The sequence below is a fragment of the Saccopteryx leptura genome, chromosome 3, assembly GCF_036850995.1.
Source record: "Saccopteryx leptura isolate mSacLep1 chromosome 3, mSacLep1_pri_phased_curated, whole genome shotgun sequence".
Lineage (NCBI taxonomy): Eukaryota > Metazoa > Chordata > Mammalia > Chiroptera > Emballonuridae > Saccopteryx > Saccopteryx leptura.
This window is the reverse complement of record NC_089505.1, coordinates 254,857,225-254,878,419: the sequence shown is the minus strand read 5'-3', so window position 1 is coordinate 254,878,419 and position 21,195 is coordinate 254,857,225. Positions and strand designations below refer to the sequence as shown.

General features: G+C 38.0%; 1 protein-coding gene across 3 annotated transcripts in view; it reads right to left on the bottom strand.

The window, feature by feature from the left end:
• The window catches only part of WDPCP (WD repeat containing planar cell polarity effector), a 425,216-nt gene that overhangs the window by 25,501 nt on the left and 378,520 nt on the right, over positions 1-21,195 (bottom strand). For 2 of the 3 annotated variants that reach the window (XM_066378166.1, XM_066378167.1), the window contains exon 16: positions 11,028-11,086. The exons of the other annotated variant lie outside the window; for it this stretch is intronic. In XM_066378166.1, coding sequence (XP_066234263.1) covers positions 11,028-11,086 — 59 coding nt within the window. The remainder of the gene's footprint in view (positions 1-11,027; positions 11,087-21,195) is intronic. 3 annotated transcript variants of the gene reach the window in all.

Here is a 21,195-nt window from a genome sequence, read left to right as displayed (position 1 = left end):
TAAGAGTGTAGAAAGTGTTTAAGAGCACAGGAAGTGTTTATAAGAGTGTGGGGAGGGTTTATAAAGCCTTAGAATATATATAAATAATAAAATAAATATAAGGTTGCTACTTCGTGGATTTTCGCCTATCGTGGGGGGTTTGGCACCTAACCCCTGTAATAGATGAGGGACCGCTGTATATTTTTCCAACACCTTCACTTTCAGTGTCATTACATCTGAAGTAAGACTCTAGTAGGCAGCATGTATTTCATTATCAATTTGGCCATTTTATGTCTTTTAACTGGAGAATTTAGTCTATTTACAATTAATAATTGATAGATATGCACTTATTACCATTTAATTAATTGCTTTCTAGTTATTTTATAATTTGTTTTTCTTTTCTTGTTTTCCTTTCCTTTGTGACTTGATGGTTTTCTATAGTGGCATGCTTAGATTCCTTTCTCTTTCTCTTTTGTGTATCTACTGTAGGTTTTTGTTTTGTGGTTAGCCTGAGGCTTACACAAAACAACTGATATTTATAACACTCTTTTAAATTAATAACTGATGTTTGAACATATTCTAAACCTGACATTTTCCTCGCCCCTCCCACATTTTGCTTTTAATGTCAAAATTTACATATTTTTGTTTTGTGTATTCATTAATGAATTATTGTAGTAATAATTATTTTTATTACATTTGTTTTTTAACTTTCACAGTAGCTTTAGAAGTGATTAAACTATCTTTTTATGAGAATACATTTTTTTTTTTACCTTTTTACTTTTTAAATTATTTTCTCATTGATTTGAGAGAGGAGATTGGAGGGAGAAGATAGAGAGAAAGGGGGAGAGAGAGACAGAGAGAGAGAGAAGAGCATTAACTCATTGTACCACTTAGTTGTGTACACAGTGATTGCTTCTCATATGCTCTCGGTCTAGGGCTCAAAACTGTGACCTTGGTGCTCTGGGACAACACATCATCCACTGTACCACTGGCCAGGGTTGCTTTTTCCTTTTTTTTAATTGAATTTATTGAAGTGGCACTGCTTAATAAAACCATACAGAATTCAAATGCACACAACTCTCTAAATATGTCATTTGCATACTGCATTGTGCACTCACCACCCAAAATCAAGTCTCTTTCTGCACCATTTATATCTCCTTTGCCCTCTTCCATGTCTCCCTAACCCTTTTCCCTCTGGAAATCACCATACTTTTGTCTGTGTCTGTTTTTTTGCTTTTTTTTTTTTTTTGCTTAATCCCTTCACCTATTTCAACCAGCCCTCAATCCTGCTCCCCTCTGACAGCTGCCAGTCTGTTCTCTATACCTATGAGACTTCTTTAGGTTATTTTGAATTTTAGTATATATTTACCTTTAGCAATGAGATTTATACTTTCATGTTTTTCTGTTAATAATTAGTGCCCTTTTGTTTCATCTTTAAAAACTCCCTTTCATATTTGTTTGTAAGGCTAGCCTAGTGATTAACTTCCTTACCTTTTGATTGTCTGAAAAGCTCTTTATCTTTTCTTCAAATCTGAAGGACAGCATTGCCAGTTATAATATTCTTGATTGGCAGATTCTTCTCATAGTTCTTTGAGTATATCATGGCATTTCCTTTGGCCTATAGTTGTTGCTTAAACTTAAACTATGTTGATAGTCTTATGGGGTTCCCTTATACTTAACAAGTTGTTTTTCTCTTGTTGCTGTTAAGATTCTAGCCTTGTCTTTAACTTTTGACAATTTACTGTGTCTGGGTGTGGGTCTCTTTGGGTTTATCTTTTTTATTTTATTTTTACCTTTCTGGGCTTCCTGGATCTGGATGACTATTTTTTTCCTAATTTAAGGATGTTTTCAGCCATTATTTCTTCAAATAACTTTTCTTTTTTTCTTCTCCTTCTGGGACCCCTAGAATGCAAATGATGGTTGCTTGAAGTTGTTTCATGATTCCCTTTACCTATTGTCACTTTTTTGCTTTTTCTATCTTGCTGCTCTGATTTGATGATTCCATTGCCTTGTCTTTGAGTTCACTGACCCTTTCTTATGCTTCATCTAGTCTGCTGTTGAACACCTCTGTAGTATTTTTCAGTTCTGTTATTGTATTCATCAGCTCTGTGACTTTTATTTGGCACTTTCTTGCATTTCCTATCTCTGCTGAAGTTCTCACTTTGTTCATGCATTTTTCTTCTGAGATCAGTGTGCATATTTATGATTGTCATTTTGAACTGTTTATCAGGTAAATTACTTCAATTTTATTAAGGTCTTTTACTGAGATATTATCTTGTGCTTTCATTTGGAACATATTCCTATGTTTCTTTATTTTTCTTGATTCCCTGTATTGGTTTCTATGCATCAGATAAAACTGTTACCTCTTCCAGTATTGAAGCAGTGGTCTTGTGTAGGAATGATTCTTATTGTCCAACCCTGCTATAATGCTTGGTTGTCTCTCAAACCTTTGTTATTATCCAAGCAGCCTATTTTATTCTCAGTGGCTCCCTGTAGTTGAGGGTGTGCCAAGACCTGTCAGTGACTTAAAGGGAAGGATAGCAGTCAGAACCCAGATTTAGGCTTATTGGGAGCCAGACCTTTAGGAAACAGCTCAAAAGTATGCAAATATACCTCTTATAGGGGAGGACTGAGAAATGAATATTTCTGTCTGCTGTCTCTACCCTGAGCCCTGAGGTGATAGCCAGTTAAGAACTATTCTTTGTTTGCTACCATCACACTGAACCTGTTAACACTAGCCTGCCAGCCACCAGAGCCAGGCTGTCAAGCAATGTGTCCTCTGGGTGGCAGACATAAAAGCCAGGGTGCTAGACATGTACACAAGCTCCTTTCTTAGAGACACCAGCACCTGGAGTGAGGCAGGGGGAAAGTGTGAAGATAGCGCCTGCCTTCCAAGGTCTCTGGAAAGGATTACAGTTGGCCATTAGATGTGTGTTTAATTAGAAACCTGTCCCTCAGGCAACAGCTATGAAGATAAGCTAATAGGCCCTTTTATAGAAAGACTGGGCAGTTCAGTCTGCTGCTTCTCCATTGTGCCCTGGGGGGAGCAGTTATAAACTCTTTTTTCACTTGTTATAGTCAGGTGGGACCTGTGAATGCAAGCCTAACTGACCACCAGAACCAGGACAGGTCATATCCCCTGGGCAGCAGCACAAAAACTGGGCTGTCAGATAAGTGCACAGTGCCTTTTTAGGATAGGCCAGCAAGATGGAGCAAGGCAGAGGGAGAGTGCAAAGACTGCCCACCAGCCTCCATCTTTGGAGTGTTCACTAGACCACTAGATGTGTGTTAAGTTAGAAGCCTGCCCCTTAGTCCAGACCTTTAAAATAAACAAATAGGCCTCATTCACAGAAAGACTGATTTTCAGTTGGCACTTCTATGTTGGACCCGGGGGCATAGTCGGGAGAGTCCCTGCAAACTCTATATAAAAAAAATAGTTTCTCAGTTTGCTAGAGCCTTAGTAGTCTTGTGGTTGAAAGCCACATTGGCTTTCAGAGCTAGATGTTTGGGCTCACTCCCCCTCTTTTTTTTTGGTGTCCTGGCGAGGAATTGAACCCATGACCTTGCTATAGGAATGATGTTTTTACCAACTGAGCTGCCTGGTCAGGGCTAAACCCTTTGCTTCTCAGGGAAGAGTTCAGAGTTGAGAGTTCCCTCCTGATTGTGGGTTGCCATGGCAGGGAGTTCATGTCAAGATTGTGTCTCAGCCTCTTCTACCCATTTCAACATGGGTTTTTATCAGTTACCCAGTGTGTAGGAGTTACTCAGCTATTTTTTGGGTCTCTTTCAGAGGGAATTGTTTCATAAGTAACTCTAGATTCACTGTGTCTGTGGGATGATTAGAATTCAAGATACTCCTGTGTTGCCATCTTGAGCCAGAATCTTCTTGGACATTGATTTTATTATTTTGTGTGACAGAGATAGGGACAGACAGACAGGAAGGGAGATATATGAGAAGCATCAATTCTTTGTTGTGGCACCTTAGTTGCTCATTGACTGCTTTCTCATATGTGCTTTGACCGGGGGGTTATAGCAGAGTGAGTAACCCCTTGCTCAAGCCAGCAACCTTGGGCTCAAGCCAGTGACTTTTGAGTTCAAGCTAGCAACCATAGAGTTATGTCTATGATCCCACGCTCAAGCCAGCGACCCTGCACTCAAGCTGGTGAGCCCACACTCAAGCCAGATGAGCCCATGCTCAAGCGGGTAACCTTGGGGTTTTGAATCTGGGTCCTCTGGGTCCCAGTCTGATGCTCTATCCACTGCACCACCACCTGGTCAGGCTTCTTGGACATTAATTTATAAACTTCATTTAAATTTTTGTTTTAGTTTATGTTATAAAGATATTGGGCCATGTTGGATTAATTTTTAAAAATGAAACAAAACTAGTTTCATTTAAAAATGCTAGCAAAACCAAATTCAACAGTACATTGAAAGAATTACACAATTGGCCTGATTATTGGTGGTACCGTGGATAGAGCATCGACCTGGGATGCTGAGACTCACCAGCTTGAGTGCTGGGTCACAGGCTTGAGCGTAGGATAACAGACATGATCCCATGGTTGCTGGCTTGAGCAATAGTTTGATTCATGTATGAACTGAAGGGAAGAACCACTAGAAATTTCTTTTCCTCTTTTACTGTACCTTTTCCTCTCTTTGGACTATCCACTTTTTCTTTAGCTCTCAAATTTTAGTAAAGTTTTCAAATTAGCTAACATGATCATTTGTTAGGTTTCTGTTTGTTTTTGCTTTTCTCATGTTAATTTAGTTTGTATAGCTTCCTCATCAGTCTCAGCTCTATATAATTCCTGCCTATTAAGGTTTTGTGTTATAAAATATCACCTTTATAATGGTTTTCCACTATGTAAATAAACTTGGTTAAGCAGAACCCATGTTACAGTCAAGTTTATGTGTCAGTTTGCTCAAGCCACAGGGTACCCAGATATCTGGTCAAACATTATTCTGGGTGTTTCTCTGAAGGTGCTTTTGGATGTTTAATATTTAAATTAGACTGAGTAAAGCAGATTGTACTTTCTAATGTGGGTGGGATTCATCTAATTAATTGAAGACCTGAATAGAACAAAAGGCTAATCCTCCACTGAAAAGGAGTGCTTGTCAGAGCATTTCCATAATAATTAGTGATTTTGAGCACCTTTTCACATACATGTTAGCCTTTATTTGGTTGAGGTAAGTTTCTTCTCTGACTAATTTGTTGAGTTTTTTACTTTTAAATCATGAAAGAGTATAGAATTTTGTCAAATGCTTTTCCTACACCTATTGAAATAATGTGAATTTTATCCCTTGTTCTATGAATGTGGTGTGTCCCACTTATAGATTTTTGTATGTTGAACTATCTTTGGATTCCAAGGATAGATGGTACTTGGTCAAGTGTATATATATATATTTTTTTTCGAGAGAAAGAGGGTGGGGGAGAGACAGAGGGAGACAGAAAGAGGAAGAGACAGGAAGGGAGAGAGAGGAGAAGCATTAACTCATAGTTTTGGTACTTCAGCTGTTCACTGACTGCTTCTCATGCATTCCTTGACCAGGGGGCTCAAACCCAGCCAGTGACCCTTTGCTAAACCCAGCAACCTTGGGCTCATGCCAGTGACCTTTGGCTCAAGCCAGCAACCATGGGATCATGTCTGTTATCCTACGCTCAAGCCTGTGACCCAGCGCTCAAGCTGGTGAGTCTCAGCATCCCAGGTCGATGCTCTATCCACGGTACCACCAATAATCAGGCCAATTGTGTAATTCTTTCAATGTACTGTTGAATTTGGTTTTGCTAGCATTTTGTTGATGATTTTTAAATCTATTCATCAGGGATATTGGTCTATAGTTTTATTTTTTCTGGTGTCTCTGTTTGGCTTTGATATCAGAGTGAGTCCAGCCTCAGAGTAAGTTTGGAAGAGTTCCCTCTCATTTTTTGGGGAAAAATTTGAGGATTAATGTAATTCTTTAAATGTTTGGTACAATTTACCTATGAATCCATCTGGTCCTGGAGTTCTTTGTTGGAAGGTTTTTGATTATTCCTTCAGTGTCCTTATCCGTTATTGGTCTGTTCAGGGTATTTTTTCTTGATTCAGTTTTGGTATGTTGTATGTTTCTAGGAATTCTACTGTTCTATGTTTTTCAATTTATTGATGTATAACTGTTTTATAGTCACTTATGATCCTTTGTATTTTTATTGGATCAGTTGCAATATCTCCTCTTTTTTTTTCTGATTATATGTATTTGAATCTTCCCTCTTTATTTCTTAGTTTGTCTAGCTAAGAGTTTGCTGACTTTGTCTTTTCCAAAAACCAATTCTTAGTTTCACTTTTTTTTTCGAGACAGAGAGAGAGAGAGTAAGACAGAGAGAGAGAGACAGATAGGGACAGACAGACAGGAAGGGAGAAAGGTGAGAAACATCAATTCTTCATTGTTGCACCTTAGTTGTTCATTGCTTCCTCATATGTACCTTGACCCGGGGGTTCCAGCAGAACAAGTGACCCCTTGCTTAAGCCAGTGACCTTGGGTTCAAGCCAGCGACCATGGGGTCATGTCTATGATCCCACAGTCATGCCAGCAACCATGGGGTCATGTATATGATCCCATGCTCAAGATGGATGAGCCCACACTCAAGCTAGGGAGCCTGCATTCAAGCTGGTGAGCCCACATTCAATCCGGATAAGCCTGCGCTCAAGCTGGTAACTTTGGGGTTTCAAACCTGGGTCCTCTGCATCCCAGTCTGGCACTCTATCCATGTACCATGGCCTGGACAGGTGGTAACTTTATGTTTTTTGATTGAGGAGTTTAGTCCATTATATTTAAAATAACTACTAGTAGGAAAGAACTTACTGCTGCCATTTTGTTATTTTTTTTTTCTGTTTTGTAGTTCTCTTGTTGCTCTAGTTTCACTTTATTATTTGATCTTTTTTGTGGTTGTAGTAGTGTGCTTTGATTCTTTTCTCTTTATCTTGGTATATGTATTATACTTCTTTGTAGTTACCATTTGGAACACATCAAATATTTTATAGTTATAAGTCTGTTTTAAACTAATTAACTTCAGTTACTTACAGGAAGTATACACTTTACTTCTTTCCTCGCATACATACTTTATGACTTGATGCCAGATTTTACTTCTTTCTATATTGTTTTTATTAAACAATTTCAGTGGTTATAATCTTACAACTTGTGTCTTTATTTTATAAGTGTTAAAGGTGATTTATGTGCCACCATTACAGTATTACAGTACTGTCTTTATATTTCCTTTAGCAATGAGAGTTATACTTCCATATGCTTTTATGTTGTTTAGCAGTTTTTTGTTTCAACTTGATCTCCCTCTAGTACTTCTTGCAAGGCAGATCTAGTGTGATGAACTCTCTCAGCTTTAGTTTGTCTGCAATCTTTATCTTGTCTTCACTTTTAAATTACAGTTTGTCAGCTACAATATTCCTTTTTTTATTTCTCAATTATAGTTTACATTCAATATTATTTTGTATTAGTTTCAGGTGTGCAGCATAGTTGTTAGACACTATTACAGTACTTTACAAAATGCTCCCTCTGATATTTCTAGTACCCCAACTGGCACTGTAGGTACATATATGCAATGGAATAAATTATTATTTGGAGGTTTTTTTCTTTCAGTATTTTTTATGTATCATACTATTCTCTTTGTCCTGCAAAGTTTTTGCTGAGAAATCCACCATAGTCTTATGTGCTATTTCTGCACGTTCTTTTGTGACAAGTCACTTGAATCTGGATGTCTGTTTCCTTCCCTAGATTTGAGATGTTTCAACTATTATTTTTTTAAATAAGTTTTTGGTGCCTTCTCTCTTCTTCTGGAACTCCTATGATGCATATATTGGTTCTTTATTGGTATCTCATATATCCCATAGTTTTTCTGCACTCTTGTTCATTCTCTTTTTTGTTGTTGTTTCTCTAAATAGATAATTTCAAATGACCTGCCTTCAATATTTTTATTCCTCCTTCTGTTTGATTCTGCTGTAGAAGTTAAAATTTTCAGTACAGTGATTGTATGCTACACCTCCAGTTTTCCTTTTTTAGTCTTTTATTGTTTTTTTTCCCATTAATGTATTGTTTTCTTCATTTCTTTTTTTAGTTGTTTGCCTGTGTTCTCTTTTAATTGATTGAGCTTCTTTAAATTATTTTTTGGAATTCTGTCAAGCAGTTTATGGATCTCTATTTCTTTAGGGTTGTTTACTAGAACTTTATTAGTTTCATTTGGTATTGTTATATTTACCTGATTTTGTATGATCTTTATAGTCTTGCATTGCTGTCTGTTCATTTGAAGGAGCAGAACCTCTTTCATTCTTTACAAACTATGGCAGGTAAAGACCTACTCCTGCCAGGTACCCAGATAGACAGGCTTGCCTCCAGGACTGCAGTTGAACAGGAGCAGGGCCAAGTTTCACAGTCATGAGCCAGCTTCCAGTTTTGCAGTCAGATCTTTGGTTGGCTGGCTTGTTACTAGGGACACCAGGAGGTATAGCTTGTGCCAGGTCCCAGGATTATTGGGGCTACTTCTGGCCCCCAGTTGGCAGGCTTATTACTTGGTGTGCAGATCAGTGTGTGACTTCCTAGGTCTCTGGGTGATTGAGTCTGCCTCTGAGATCATGGTTGAGCAGTTGGAGCTGGTAATAGGGTTGCTTTTAGGTCCACAGAGCTGAGTATGAGCATAGACGAATGGGGCTAGACTAGAGCCATGTCCACAGGGGGATGGAACTGTTCTTGGGTCTGCAGTCAGGTCAATATTCATCAGGCCTGCTACCAAAATGTGGGTATGCCTTGTCAAAGTGTTTTTCCTTGGTCTGGGCTCTGTCGGGGTGTTGCAACTTCTACCTGGATTCTGAAGCTTTCATAGTGGTGCTTTTGTTCATGGATGGTTGCCAAATTAGTGTTTCTTGTGGGAATGAGGGCTGGAATCTCATATTGTTATGTTGCTAGTAACCATCAACTTTTTTTTTTTTTTTTTTTTTTTTTTTGCATTTTTCTGAAGCTGGAAACAGGGAGAGACAGTCAGACAGACTCCCGCATGCGCCCGACCAGGATCCACCCGGCACACCCACCAGGGGCGATGCTCTGTCCACCAGGGGGCGATGCTCTGCCCATCCTGGGCGTCACCATGTTGCGACCCTCCTGGGCGTCGCCATGTTGCGACCAGAGCCACTCTAGCGCCTGGGGCAGAGGCCACAGAGCCATCCCCAGCGCCCGGGCCATCTTTGCTCCAATGGAGCCTCGGCTGCGGGAGGGGAAGAGAGAGACAGAGAGGAAGGCGCGGCGGAGGGGTGGAGAAGCAACTGGGCGCTTCTCCTATGTGCCCTGGCCGGGAATCGAACCCGGGTCCTCCGCACGCTAGGCCGACGCTCTACCGCTGAGCCAACCGGCCAGGGCCGTAACCATCAACTTTTAATTTCAACTTTACTGCTGGCCTTATTGAATACTATTAACTACACTTTTCTTCAAATACAAGGGAAAACAAACTTAGAGGGAAAATGCCATTTTTATTCCTACTGAGAATCCCATTTCTTGAAACCATTAATACCAAGAGAATCACTTAAAATTTTTTATTCAAGTGCCCATTCTTTAAGAGAATCATTCCATTAAATTATGATTTCATATGTAAGAACTGAGGAGTTGGAGTGACAATATTTTGAATCAGAATTGTAACCATATGTAGGCTTTGTGACATCCTTTAGTAGACTTGTTTGTGAAAAAAAAATGTTAGTAACATTTAGATGCTTGGCACTATGCAATACTTGTTTAACAATTCTTTTTCTCAGCCCTGGCCAGTTGACTCAGTGGTAAAGCATTGGCCTGGCATGTAGAAGTCCCAGGTTCATTTCCCAGCAAGGCACACAAGAGAAACACCCATCTGCTTCGCCACTTTCCCCTCTCTCCTTTCTCTCCATTTCTTTCTTCCCCTCCCACAGCTAAGGCTCCATTGGAGCAAAGTGGGCTGGGGCACTGAGGACCACTCCATGGCCTCCGCCTCACATGCTAGAATGGCTCTGGTTGCAACAGAGCAACACCCCACATGGGCAGAGCATTGCCCTCTAGTGGGTTTGCCGGGTGGATCCTGGTCAGGCACATGCGAGTCTGTCTCTCTGCCTCTCCACTTCTCACTTAAAAAAAGTCTCTCTTTGATCCACTTGCCTCATGCTGACGTTGCTGTCATGCATTTCCTTCCCTAAGCTATCCAGAAGAAAAACTTCAGATAAAGTCTATTAATGCCACATGCCTCTCTTGTTCTCTGTATTTTCCTTTCTTTCAAATTTTGCATTCTAAAGTCTCAAAAATTTCATTCAGCAGAATTGGCCCATTATCAGAGAGTAAGGTAAGAAAATGAGTAGGCCAAGCTTAGAGTCATCTTTAGGGAACACTGAAAAGGGACAGAGTGAGAACTTTAAAATATTAAGTACCTTTGTTCCCTTCACAGCCAGTCATTTTGTGTTATATATGCTTTTTATTTCCAAAATTTCTTATGCAGTTTCTTCTGTTTTTTGAAATTGCACTTTGAAGGCCACAAGCTAAGCTGACTATCTTGACTGGAGGTGATTGCTTGATTACTTTGTCATGTTTTTTGGGAGGGTATCAGTTTTAGGGAGTATATTACATGGCTGCCTTATATTTTAGTACTTAACTATCTTCATTTCTTTCTTACTGAATTGAACAAAAATCATGTCCTTTTTCTCAGTGACCGTCAGTGCCTCGTTTCTCAAAGTATAATTTCCAGGCCAGTAACATACACGTTACTTGAGAGCTTACAGAGATTCAAAATCATGGGTTCCACCCAGACCTATTAAGAATCAATATTTTAAAAAAATCCCCATGTTTATTTGTATGCTCATTAAAATTAAGTCCTTGTTATAAGCAAATGACTTGGTATTTTACATTATACCAACCAAGACCAGTTTTATAGCATACCAACTAGAAATGCCCAGGGCTTTCTTATTTTTATTCATTTACTGAAAGCTCTTGCCTAGGTATGTTTTTGGTTATACTTCAAGTACTATGGATACCATTACCTTTTTTAACACAGGCCTTACCTGTCAAAGATTCAGCACAGGTGTCTTTTTCAAGTTCATATCTTCTGTCAAATACATGTCTATTGTGCAAGGTTGTTGTTTTTTAATTGGGTAAAGGGTAAAAAATAAATATATGGTTAAATATGTTATAGATTTTTTTAAAAGCATTGATAATTTTTGAACTTCTGAGAGTTTTAAAAATGTAATTAAGAATTTCCTTGGAATCTTTCATAATATAAGGTCTACCGGAAAGTTCTGTCCGTTTCTATCACAACAAGTTTTGACATATAAGCATACGTTTATTTGGCGCATGTGTGCCTCTCTATTTTTATCACTTAATGTATACATACTGACATAGCAAATTAACTAAAACAAAGTTGATTCACATTAGTCTTATGTGTGAAGCGATAGTGTACCCATGGCTACTGATAAAGTTCATTTATGCCCCTGTAATTTTTACAAATTTCAACAAGGAAGAAATGCTACAGAAGCATGTCTGTCGCATCCACCATATTTCCCGGACTTAGCACCCTCCAACTATCACTTGTTTTTGTCCTTACAAAATTTTTTGAAGGGCAAAAAATTCAAAAATGGAGAAGATATCAAACAAGCACTGGTTTAATTTTTCGCATCAAAAGATAAAACATTTTTCAAAAATGGGATATACAAATTGCCGTCATGCTGGCAAGAAATCATTAATAATAATGGCAATTATATTATTTAATAAAGTTTATTGATGGTAAGAAAAATTTGTATTTTGTTTTATTCCAAAAACGGACAGAACTTTCCAGTAGATCTAATATAATCATTTAAATACCATAATGTTAAAAACATTGAAAACTGATTTTAATTTTACCACATTAAGTATTTTAAAGGACATTTTGAAGAGCATTAAATCCAACTTTAATATACAAATAAAATATTTTATACAGTTTTCAAGAATGTAATGTAATTTGAATCATACAATATAAATATCTATGACAGGTTCTGTCACTCAGTATAATGTATTCATCCAAGATGTTACAGGCATCAATATTGTGTTACTTTCTATTGCTGAGTAGTATTGTATTATTTAGATGTGCCAGTTTGTTTACTTACCTGTTGAAGGATATTTATTTTCCCAGGTTTTAATAATTATGAGTAAAGTGGCTATAAACATTCATGTACAGGTTTATAGGTTTTTGTGTGACATGATTTTTCATTTCTCTAGGGCAGATTCTTAAGAATAGCATTTTTGGATTATATGATAAATATATGTTTAACTTTGTAGGAAACTGCTAAACCCAGGATGGCTGTATCATTTTGCATTCTTACCAGCAATGCATGAGAGTCCAGTGGCTCTGCTTTCTAACAAGTATTTGGTATTGTCTGTACACTTTTAGTATAAACATTCGAATAAGTGTGCTGGGGTATCTCATTATGGTTTTAATTTTACATTTCCCTCCTGGCTAATGATGTTCAATACTTTTTTCACATGCTTATTTGCCATCCATATATCTTCTTATTAAAGTGTCTGTGCAAGTTAAGCCTTTTGACTATTTGAATTTTTTTTCTTATTGTTGAGTTTTCAGAGTACTTTATATATTCTGGACACAAATACTTTATCTGTTATGCGATTTGCAGATATTTTTCCTAATGTGTAGCCTGTCTTTTCATGCTCTTGTACTTGAAGGTAAAGGTTGATAAAGTATATCTTACCAGTTTTTTAACAAATCATGCTTTTACTGTCAAATCTGAGAATTCTGTGACTAATTCCAGATAATAAATTCCACCTAAGTTTTTTTTTAGATCAATGATCCATTTTTAGTATTTAAATAAGACATTGGGTTTAGTTTCAGGCTCACTGTTTTTACACTTAGACGTCCAGTTGTTCCAGCACCATTTGTTGAAGAGTGTCCTTTCTCCACTGAATTGCCTTTGTACTTTTGCCAAAAATCAGTGGGGTATATCTGTGGGAATGTATTTCTGGGTTCTCTATTTTGTTTAATCTGTATGTCTGTCCTTTTGCTAATGCTACAATTTCTGGATCAGTATAGCCTTCTAGGAGGGAATTACAAACTACAGACCCTGGGCCCAATCCAGCCAGTGCCTATTTTTGTATTGGAATATACCCATATCCATTCATTTAACATATTGTCAATGACTGCTTTCTTGATAAAAAAGCAGACTTAAGTAGCTGTGACAGGGACTATATTACCAGCAAAACTCAAAATACATATTTACTAAATAGCCCTTCATAGAAAATGGTTGCTGACTCCTTTAGAAAAAGCCTAAGATCAGCCTGACCTGTGGTGGCGCTGTGGATGAAATGCTGACCTGGAATGCTGAGGTCGCAGGCTTGAAATCTCGGGCTTGCCCAGTTAAGGCACATAGGAGAAACAACTACTATGAGTTGATGCTTCCCGCTCCTTTCCTCCCCTTTCTCTCTCTCACCTCTCTCTAAATTCAATAAATAAAAGCCTTTAAAAAAAAAAAAGGAAGAAAAAGTCTAAAATCAAGCATATTCCTCCAAGGCTATTTCCCTTTTACAAAATTTTTTTCTTTGTCTTTGTATGTAAATTTAGGATCAGATTGTTTATATTAAAAAACCTCTGGGTGTTGATTAGAATTGTGTTAAATTTTTAGACCCATCAGAAGACAGCTGGTATCTACTATGTCAAGTCCTCCAATTCATACACATGGTTTGTTTCTCCATTTAGTCTGGTTTTCTTTAATTAAACAGTGTTTTATAGTTCTTGCCATACAAATTTTGTATGTTGTGTTAGAGTTTTACCTAAGTATTTCATTTGTTTTGGAGCTGCTGCAAAGTTTAAGTTATTACCAAATGCACATTACCGGTATATGGAAATATTGTACAATTGACTTTTATGTGTTGGCTGTATATCCTGTGAGCTTGCTAAAGTCACTTATTAATTGTATGAGTTTTTTTGCAGATTTCACAAGATTTTCATGTAGACAATCATGTTGTCTGCAAATAGGGATGGCTTTTTTCTTGTGTTTTTTTTTTTTCCCCTTTCTTTTTCTTGATTTATTGCACTGGCTAAGATTTTCAGCACTAGGTTGTATAAGTTTGGAGAGAGTGTACATCTTTGCTGCATGCCCGGCCACGTTCCCAATGTTAGGGGGAAAACATTCAGTCTTTCTCTACCAAGTATGATGTTATCTGTAGTTTTTTGTTTTTCTTATTGTTTGTTTTTGTAGATGCTTTGTAAAGACTGAGGAAGTCCCTTGTTATTCCTAGTTTTCTCAGTTGTTTTTTAAAAATCATAACTAGATATTAAAGTTGGTTAAATGCGCTTTTTCACACTAGGTGATCTGATCAACTAATTTTTCTTTTTTAGACTGTCAATAAATTAATGAATTTTATTGATTGATTTTGGGAATACTGAGTGAACCTTGCATTCCCAAGATAAAACCCATTAATCAGTGTATTTTTCTTTTGATATATTACTGAATTTATCTTTGGGAAGAAACATGCAAAGGTTAGTTACCTTGAACCATAGGTAATAGACCAATAAGTTGGTCAATAAAGGGAAAAAAAAGTATTACACGGTAGTGTCAGGAGTTGCAGGTCCATTTAGATGGTTTTCCTGAAGATTTGCCATATCTGAAGAATGCAATTCAGCACTCTTGTCCAGCTGTTTTCAGTTGTATATGAAATAGCAAAACCAAAAGCCTATTATTTTAGTTATACGATTTTTGTCTGTATAGCACCATATTTCTTAGATTATTTTTCACTTTCCATAATTGCTTCCCTGAAATTTTTAATTTTTAAACATTTTCATCTCTCTTTCTTGACACAGAAAGATATGATAACCTCGGTTTAAAAAATAACTGCAAGAGATGGTATCTAAGAATAACTGCTTTTAGGAAAAAAAAAAGACCCTTAAAGTGAATCCCTTTACAATGGAATTAAAAATCATAATAAATGGTGACAATTAGACTAAAGAATAAAAGGTAAAACATATAGATAAGCTTACTTTATCTTATATAAAAATACAGGTTATAGTTTTAGTTCTGCATGGATTCTTAGAAGGCACAAGGAGTAAGTCAGTTTGATTTGGTGGGTGGGAAGTGGTCCTAGTTTTTCTGACCAGACTATATAAGATTATAATATGAATGGCATGTTTGACTTTGACAGAATACATGATCATAAAGATGGCTGATTTTTTAAGAAATATTCTAGGACTTTTATTTTTTTGAAACTTCTATTAATACTTCAGTAATAAACCCATTTTCTTTTGAGGTTCTTTCAATTTTATTATCATTATTGGCCCTTAGGTCCAATCAACTGAAAAACCATATTTTCATTTATGATTTTTGCATGAGATCTACACATTTCTCCATTTTATTGACTTCATGGAAGTCTTTCTTTTTAATTTTTTTAAAGAGAGAGTCAGAAAGAGAGAGAGAGAGAGAGAGAGAGAAAGACAGGAAGGGAAAGAGATGAGAAGCATCAACTCATAGTTGTGTCACTATGTTCATTGATTGCTTCTGTACATGCCTTTATGGGGGTGGGGAGTGAGTGAGGCTCAAGCCAAACCAGTGACCCCTTGCTCAAGCTGGCAACCTCTGGGCTCCAGACAGTGACCATGGGATCATGTCTATGATCCCACGCTCAAGCCAGTGACCCTGTGCTCAAGCCAGATGAGCCTGCACTCAAGCCGGACAAGCCCACATTCAAGCTGGATGAGCCCACACTCAAGCTGGATGAGCCCATACTCAAGCTGGTGACCTCAGGGTTTCAAACCTGGGTCCTCAGCTCTATCTACCATGACATCACTGGCCAGGCATGAAACAGTCCTTTGTTTTGTTTTGTGAAAAATTTTCAGTTGTTTTGAAATAGGTTTGTATTACTATTTTGGGTATTTACATAACTGACAATCAGTGAAAGCACCATGGACTAACAGTTAATAGGTGAAGATAAATGCCAGTGTTCACTGGGGAGTATGCACTGAATTATAAACAGTTTGTTTTAAAATATTTCCCACTATGAGGACTTGCTCTATGTAACCACGGGGTTTCAGATAATAAGTAAGAACCCTTTATAGCTAAAATGTTAGGATAATTTGAATGCGAAGATATGAAGTGTGGGTGCTCTGAGCTTTGTGGAAGAAAAATTCTCTGCAAATAGTACATGCCACATGAAGTCTACTGATAAAGGGTAAAGGTTTCAAAATATATAATATTCAGGTTTTGTACATGAAATTATACTGTTATGTTTATCATTTGGCTTAGTTAATAAAAAGAATACATTCCAAACCTAAACACTGCCACTTAGAATATACACTTTTTGGAGTTTGGGATTTTCTAAGGTGACTGCTTTTCTAGTTCTAGTACTAGAGGACCTCCACTCCCTAAAGGAGCTATGCATCTGTAAAGCAGCTCATTCCTCGCAGCTTTTCTCAAGACTGATTAAAGCTACAATAAAATGTAACTTCTCTTTCACAAGCTTTATTTAGTGGGTCAGAAAACAAAAATTAAAACATTCATAGGAGACCAGATTAGGCTGAAAAGAAAGTGGAAATATTCTTTTTGTTCTTCAGCTCCCATGATCTGCCTCATAGTATTTTGATCAGCTTTCTTAAACATAGCTAGAGATTCAGTGAAAACCTGTAAACATCTTTAGGTTGTCAAATTGCTGATACCCTTTAAATTTTTTTTTTTTTTTTTTTTTTTTTGGTATTTTTCTGAAGCTGGAAACGGGGAGAGACAGTCAGACAGACTCCCGCATGCGCCCGACCGGGATCCACCCGGCATGCCCACCAGGGGCGAAGCTCTGCCCCTCCGGGGCCTCGCTCTGTTGCTACCAGAGCCACTCTAGCGCCTGGGGCAGAGGCCAAGGAGCCATCCCCAGCGCCCGGGCCATCTTTGTTCCAATGGAGCCTTGGCTGCGGGAGGGGAAGAGAGAGACAGAGAGGAAAGAGGGGTGGGGGGTGGAGAAGCAAATGGGCGCTTCTCCTATGTGCCCTGGCCGGGAATCGAACCCGGGTCCCCCGCACGCCAGGCTGACGGTCTACCGCTGAGCCAACCGGCCAGGGCCTAATTTTTGTTTTAAAAGAGCTTAAGATTGTTTATCTTCTTTGGAAATATGTTTAACATTGGCTAGTTTTTTAGTCACATACTGAGGATTTAGAAAAGATGTCTCTACTTAGTTTCTAGTTTTACAGACAGCAAACATAACACCTAAGAGGCAATACTATGAACTTAACCAGTCCTAATAGACCTAATAGACCTTATTATCTTAATAGCTGGGCACATTGAAAACGCTTTGTTTTTTACACATTTATTTCAGTTTAAGATGCAGAAATGATCTTTCTAGACATATGCCATATGCTTATCTCCTATGCTAATTTAACAAGAATCATAAGCCTGAGATGTAAAAAACAAGGTCAAACTAGGCTGAGCCAAATTAGACAACAGAATAATTGTCAGGTTTTCTGTTGGCAGAGACAGTTGTTTTGAGCCAATCTTCATGAATTATGGTCTGTAAAATTTTCAAAATATTTTTTGTAAACACTGAAAAGTTTCATCAATTATATTGTATAAGACATACAGAAGGATTCTAAATAGATGGGCATTTTTTAAAATTCTAACTTAAAGGAAAATGGTTTATACATGAGTCAAATAATATTAAGCCAAAAATTAATAACTTTTTAACTAGATAGTATTTCATTTGGAGTTTCTTAGGTATATCTTCAAATATAATAAATAGGAAACTAAACATAATTAATTTATGATAGTAAACATAAAAGTAGATACATATGCTACAAACAGAAGGTTTATTTCCTCTGCAATAAGGAATTGTAGACATACAGCCTGGCCAGTGATGGCGCAGTGGATGGAGCTCCGACCTAGAGCCCTGAGTTCGCCAGTTGGAAACCCTGGGCTTTCCTGGTCAAGGCACATACAACAAGCAACCATTAAACAGCTATAGTAAAGCAACTACTTCTCACCACCCCCACATAAAATCAATAAATAAAATCTTACAACAACAACAAAACTGTAGACTTAAAGGGAATACAGGCAGTTCCCAGGTTACAAACAAGATAGGTTCTGTAGGTTTGTTCTTAAGTTGAATCTGTATGTAAATTGGAACTGGTACATTTACCTATTAAGTGCAACTTAGACAGATGTTTGTCTTAAGATAGTATTTTTTACCTTTCTGTGCATATAAATACTTAAACATTTTCAAACCTACAGAACCTATCTCGTTCATAACCTGGGGACTACCTATAATCTAATACAAATGGAAAAATTGAGGCAACCAGAAAAATTTACTTATTTGAAATATAATAACTTGTTTAGAGCCATACCAAACCAAAAATTAAGTATTTTTACTTTAGTCCTAGGATCATTTATTTTATTTACCTTGCCATTCTCACCCTATAAACTTATTTTTCCCTTCTAAAGAGATTTCTCTTTGAGTTGTGTAACCTTTTTAAATTGCTAGGTCAAAAAAATGAAAATCTAACCATTTGAATAGTGGTAGTAAGTTAGCCACATTCAAAAATATGGAAACCAACTATTTTAATAATAGTATTAATGACACAAAGTATAAAGTCTTAGTTAACTCACATAATGGTGATTTTTTTTTCTTTTTCTGAAGCCGGAAACAAGGAGAGACAGTCAGACAGACTCCCGCATGCGCCCGACCGGGATCCACCCGGCACGCCCACCAGGGGGCAATGCTCTGCCCCTCCGGGGGGGGGGGGCGTCGCTCTGTTGCAACCAGAGCCACTCTAGCGCCTGGGGCAGAGGCCAAGGAGCCATCCCCAGCGTGCGGGCCATCTTTGCTCCAATGGAGCCTTGGCTGCGGGAGGGGAAGAGAGAGACAGAGAGGAAGGAGAGGGGAGGGGTGGAGAAGCAGATGGGCGCTCTCCTGTGTGCCCTGGCTGGGAATTGAACCCGGGACTTCTGCATGCCAGGCCGACGCGCTACCACTGAGCCAACCGGCCAGGGCCCATAATGGGGATTTTTAAAAAACTTTCTACCGTAGGTGTTATAGTTGCTTGAAGTGCCTGATTCTTTTATGTATCTAAAATGTCTACACACTTAGTACCAGCTATATATTCTTATATCCTATATATTCTTGTATTATAAAAATTTCTTTTATTTATTCAGTAAATGCCTTTAAGCTTCTGTTATATACCAGGCACTTTTCTAAGTCCTGGAGGATGCCCCGGTGAATACTAAAAATAGAAAAGACAAACATCTCTACCCTCATATGGTTTACAGTTTAGTAAGTTTGTTTATAAACTTCAGCACAGTACAGTCTATTTAAAACCAGTTTTCAGCATTATATTTAGTTCAAATTTATTCAGTATACTAATTTTGTCATGAGCTACCCAGAAATTAAAATTTCATGGAGTAAGCTGATGTTTTATGGTTCATTCACTCATTCATGGATGAAGTATTCACTGAATGCTAACTCTGTGGTTGGTACTGGACTGGATTCTATAGGTACAACAGTGAGCAAAGCAGATACACCATTAACTGCTGATGAGTGTGCCTGGGCTGTGGGCCATGCTGCCATCCTATTCTCTTTTCCTCTCTTCCTTCAGAGGCCAGACATTACTCAATTACTGTACTCTTTCTTTTTTGTTTCTGATTAAACTTGCTTTGTCTATTGAAAGAGAAATTAAGACAAAAGCTTTAAATATCTTTGGGGAGCTAAACTTCCACAACTGCAGTTTTGATGTTCAAATTTAGCCCTGAGCCCCAGCATTCAGATAGTGAAGTACAAAAACAGGCCTCACATCAAAACTCTTCCCCTGATATCAAGGCAGTTTTCCCTATTAAGTCAGTCCAGTCATTCAACATGATCTATTAAAAATGCAGAACACAGCCTAATCTTTTGTATTAGTTTTCCTTGCTGTTGTAACAAATTAGCTCAAATTGAGTGGCTTAAACAGATTGCATTCCTCTCTGGAACTTCTAGAGGCTGCTTGTACTCCTTGTCTCATGGCTCCCTTCATACACTTTAAAAACTAGCCAGGGCAGCTTAGTCCTTCTCACAGGGAATCTGACACTGTCTTCTGCCTCCCTCTTCCACATTAAGGACTCTTCCACATTTAAGGATTGCATTAGACCCACCTGGATATCCAAAATAATCTCCCTATTTTAAAATGGGATGATTAGCAACCTGAATTCTATTTGTTGCCTTAATTCCTGTTTGCCATGTAATATATCACAAATTCTGGGGGTTAGAATGTGGACATGTTTGGGAGGCCATTTTCTGTCTGCCACACACTCAAATATCCTATGAGGTATCTCACTGCAATTAAAACAAAGACCATATACCCTAGCAGGACCCATAGAGGCCCTAAATTATGTATTAACCTTCATCCCTTTACAGTTTAGCTCTGTTTCTTGGACCTTCCAAACTGTTCCCACTCCAGGGTCTTTGCATGTGCAATTTCCTCTCCCTGGAATGCTCTGTCAGTTCAGGTCTTTATGTAGATGGCTCTTTGTCATTCAGATCTTGACTCAAATACTCCTTTCACAGTTAAGATTTCTCTGATCACCATTTTTTTTGTATTTTTTTCTTACTACTCAACATTAATTGAATGACATGTATTTTTTCTTGTTTCTTTATCATTCCTCTTCCTCCCACACATATCTGAGTGAGAACTCTGAGAGTGCTACTACTACCTACCAGGCATTGCGGTTGGGTTGGAGGAATTATAATGCCTGAGATAGTCATGGTGGTTCCTGTCTTCATGGAGTTTATAGGTTTTAATGAGGAAGCAGATATTATTTAATTATGACTTGTGTTAGGGCTTTATAGTTTCTGTGTCTTTAATATCTGATAGGACTCGTTTTCTCTATCAGTTTTTTAAAAGTGTTTTCCTCGATTTTTCTGTATACTTGTTTTTTTATGTGACCTTGAATATCAACTAACTCCATAAAAAAAGGTATGTTGGGTCTGACCAGGAGGTGGCACAGTGGATAGAGCATCGACTGGGATGCTGAGGACCCAGGTTTGAAACCCAAGCTTGCTGGCTTGAATGTGGGCTCCCCAGCTTGAGCAGAGGGTTGCCGGCTTGAGCATGGGATCATACATATCACCTCATGGTCGCTGGCTTGAGCCCAAAGGTCACTGGCTTGAGCCCAAGGGTGCTGGAGCAAGGGATCACTGGCCCAGCTGAGGCTGAGCACTGGTCAAGGCATGTATGAGAAGCAATCA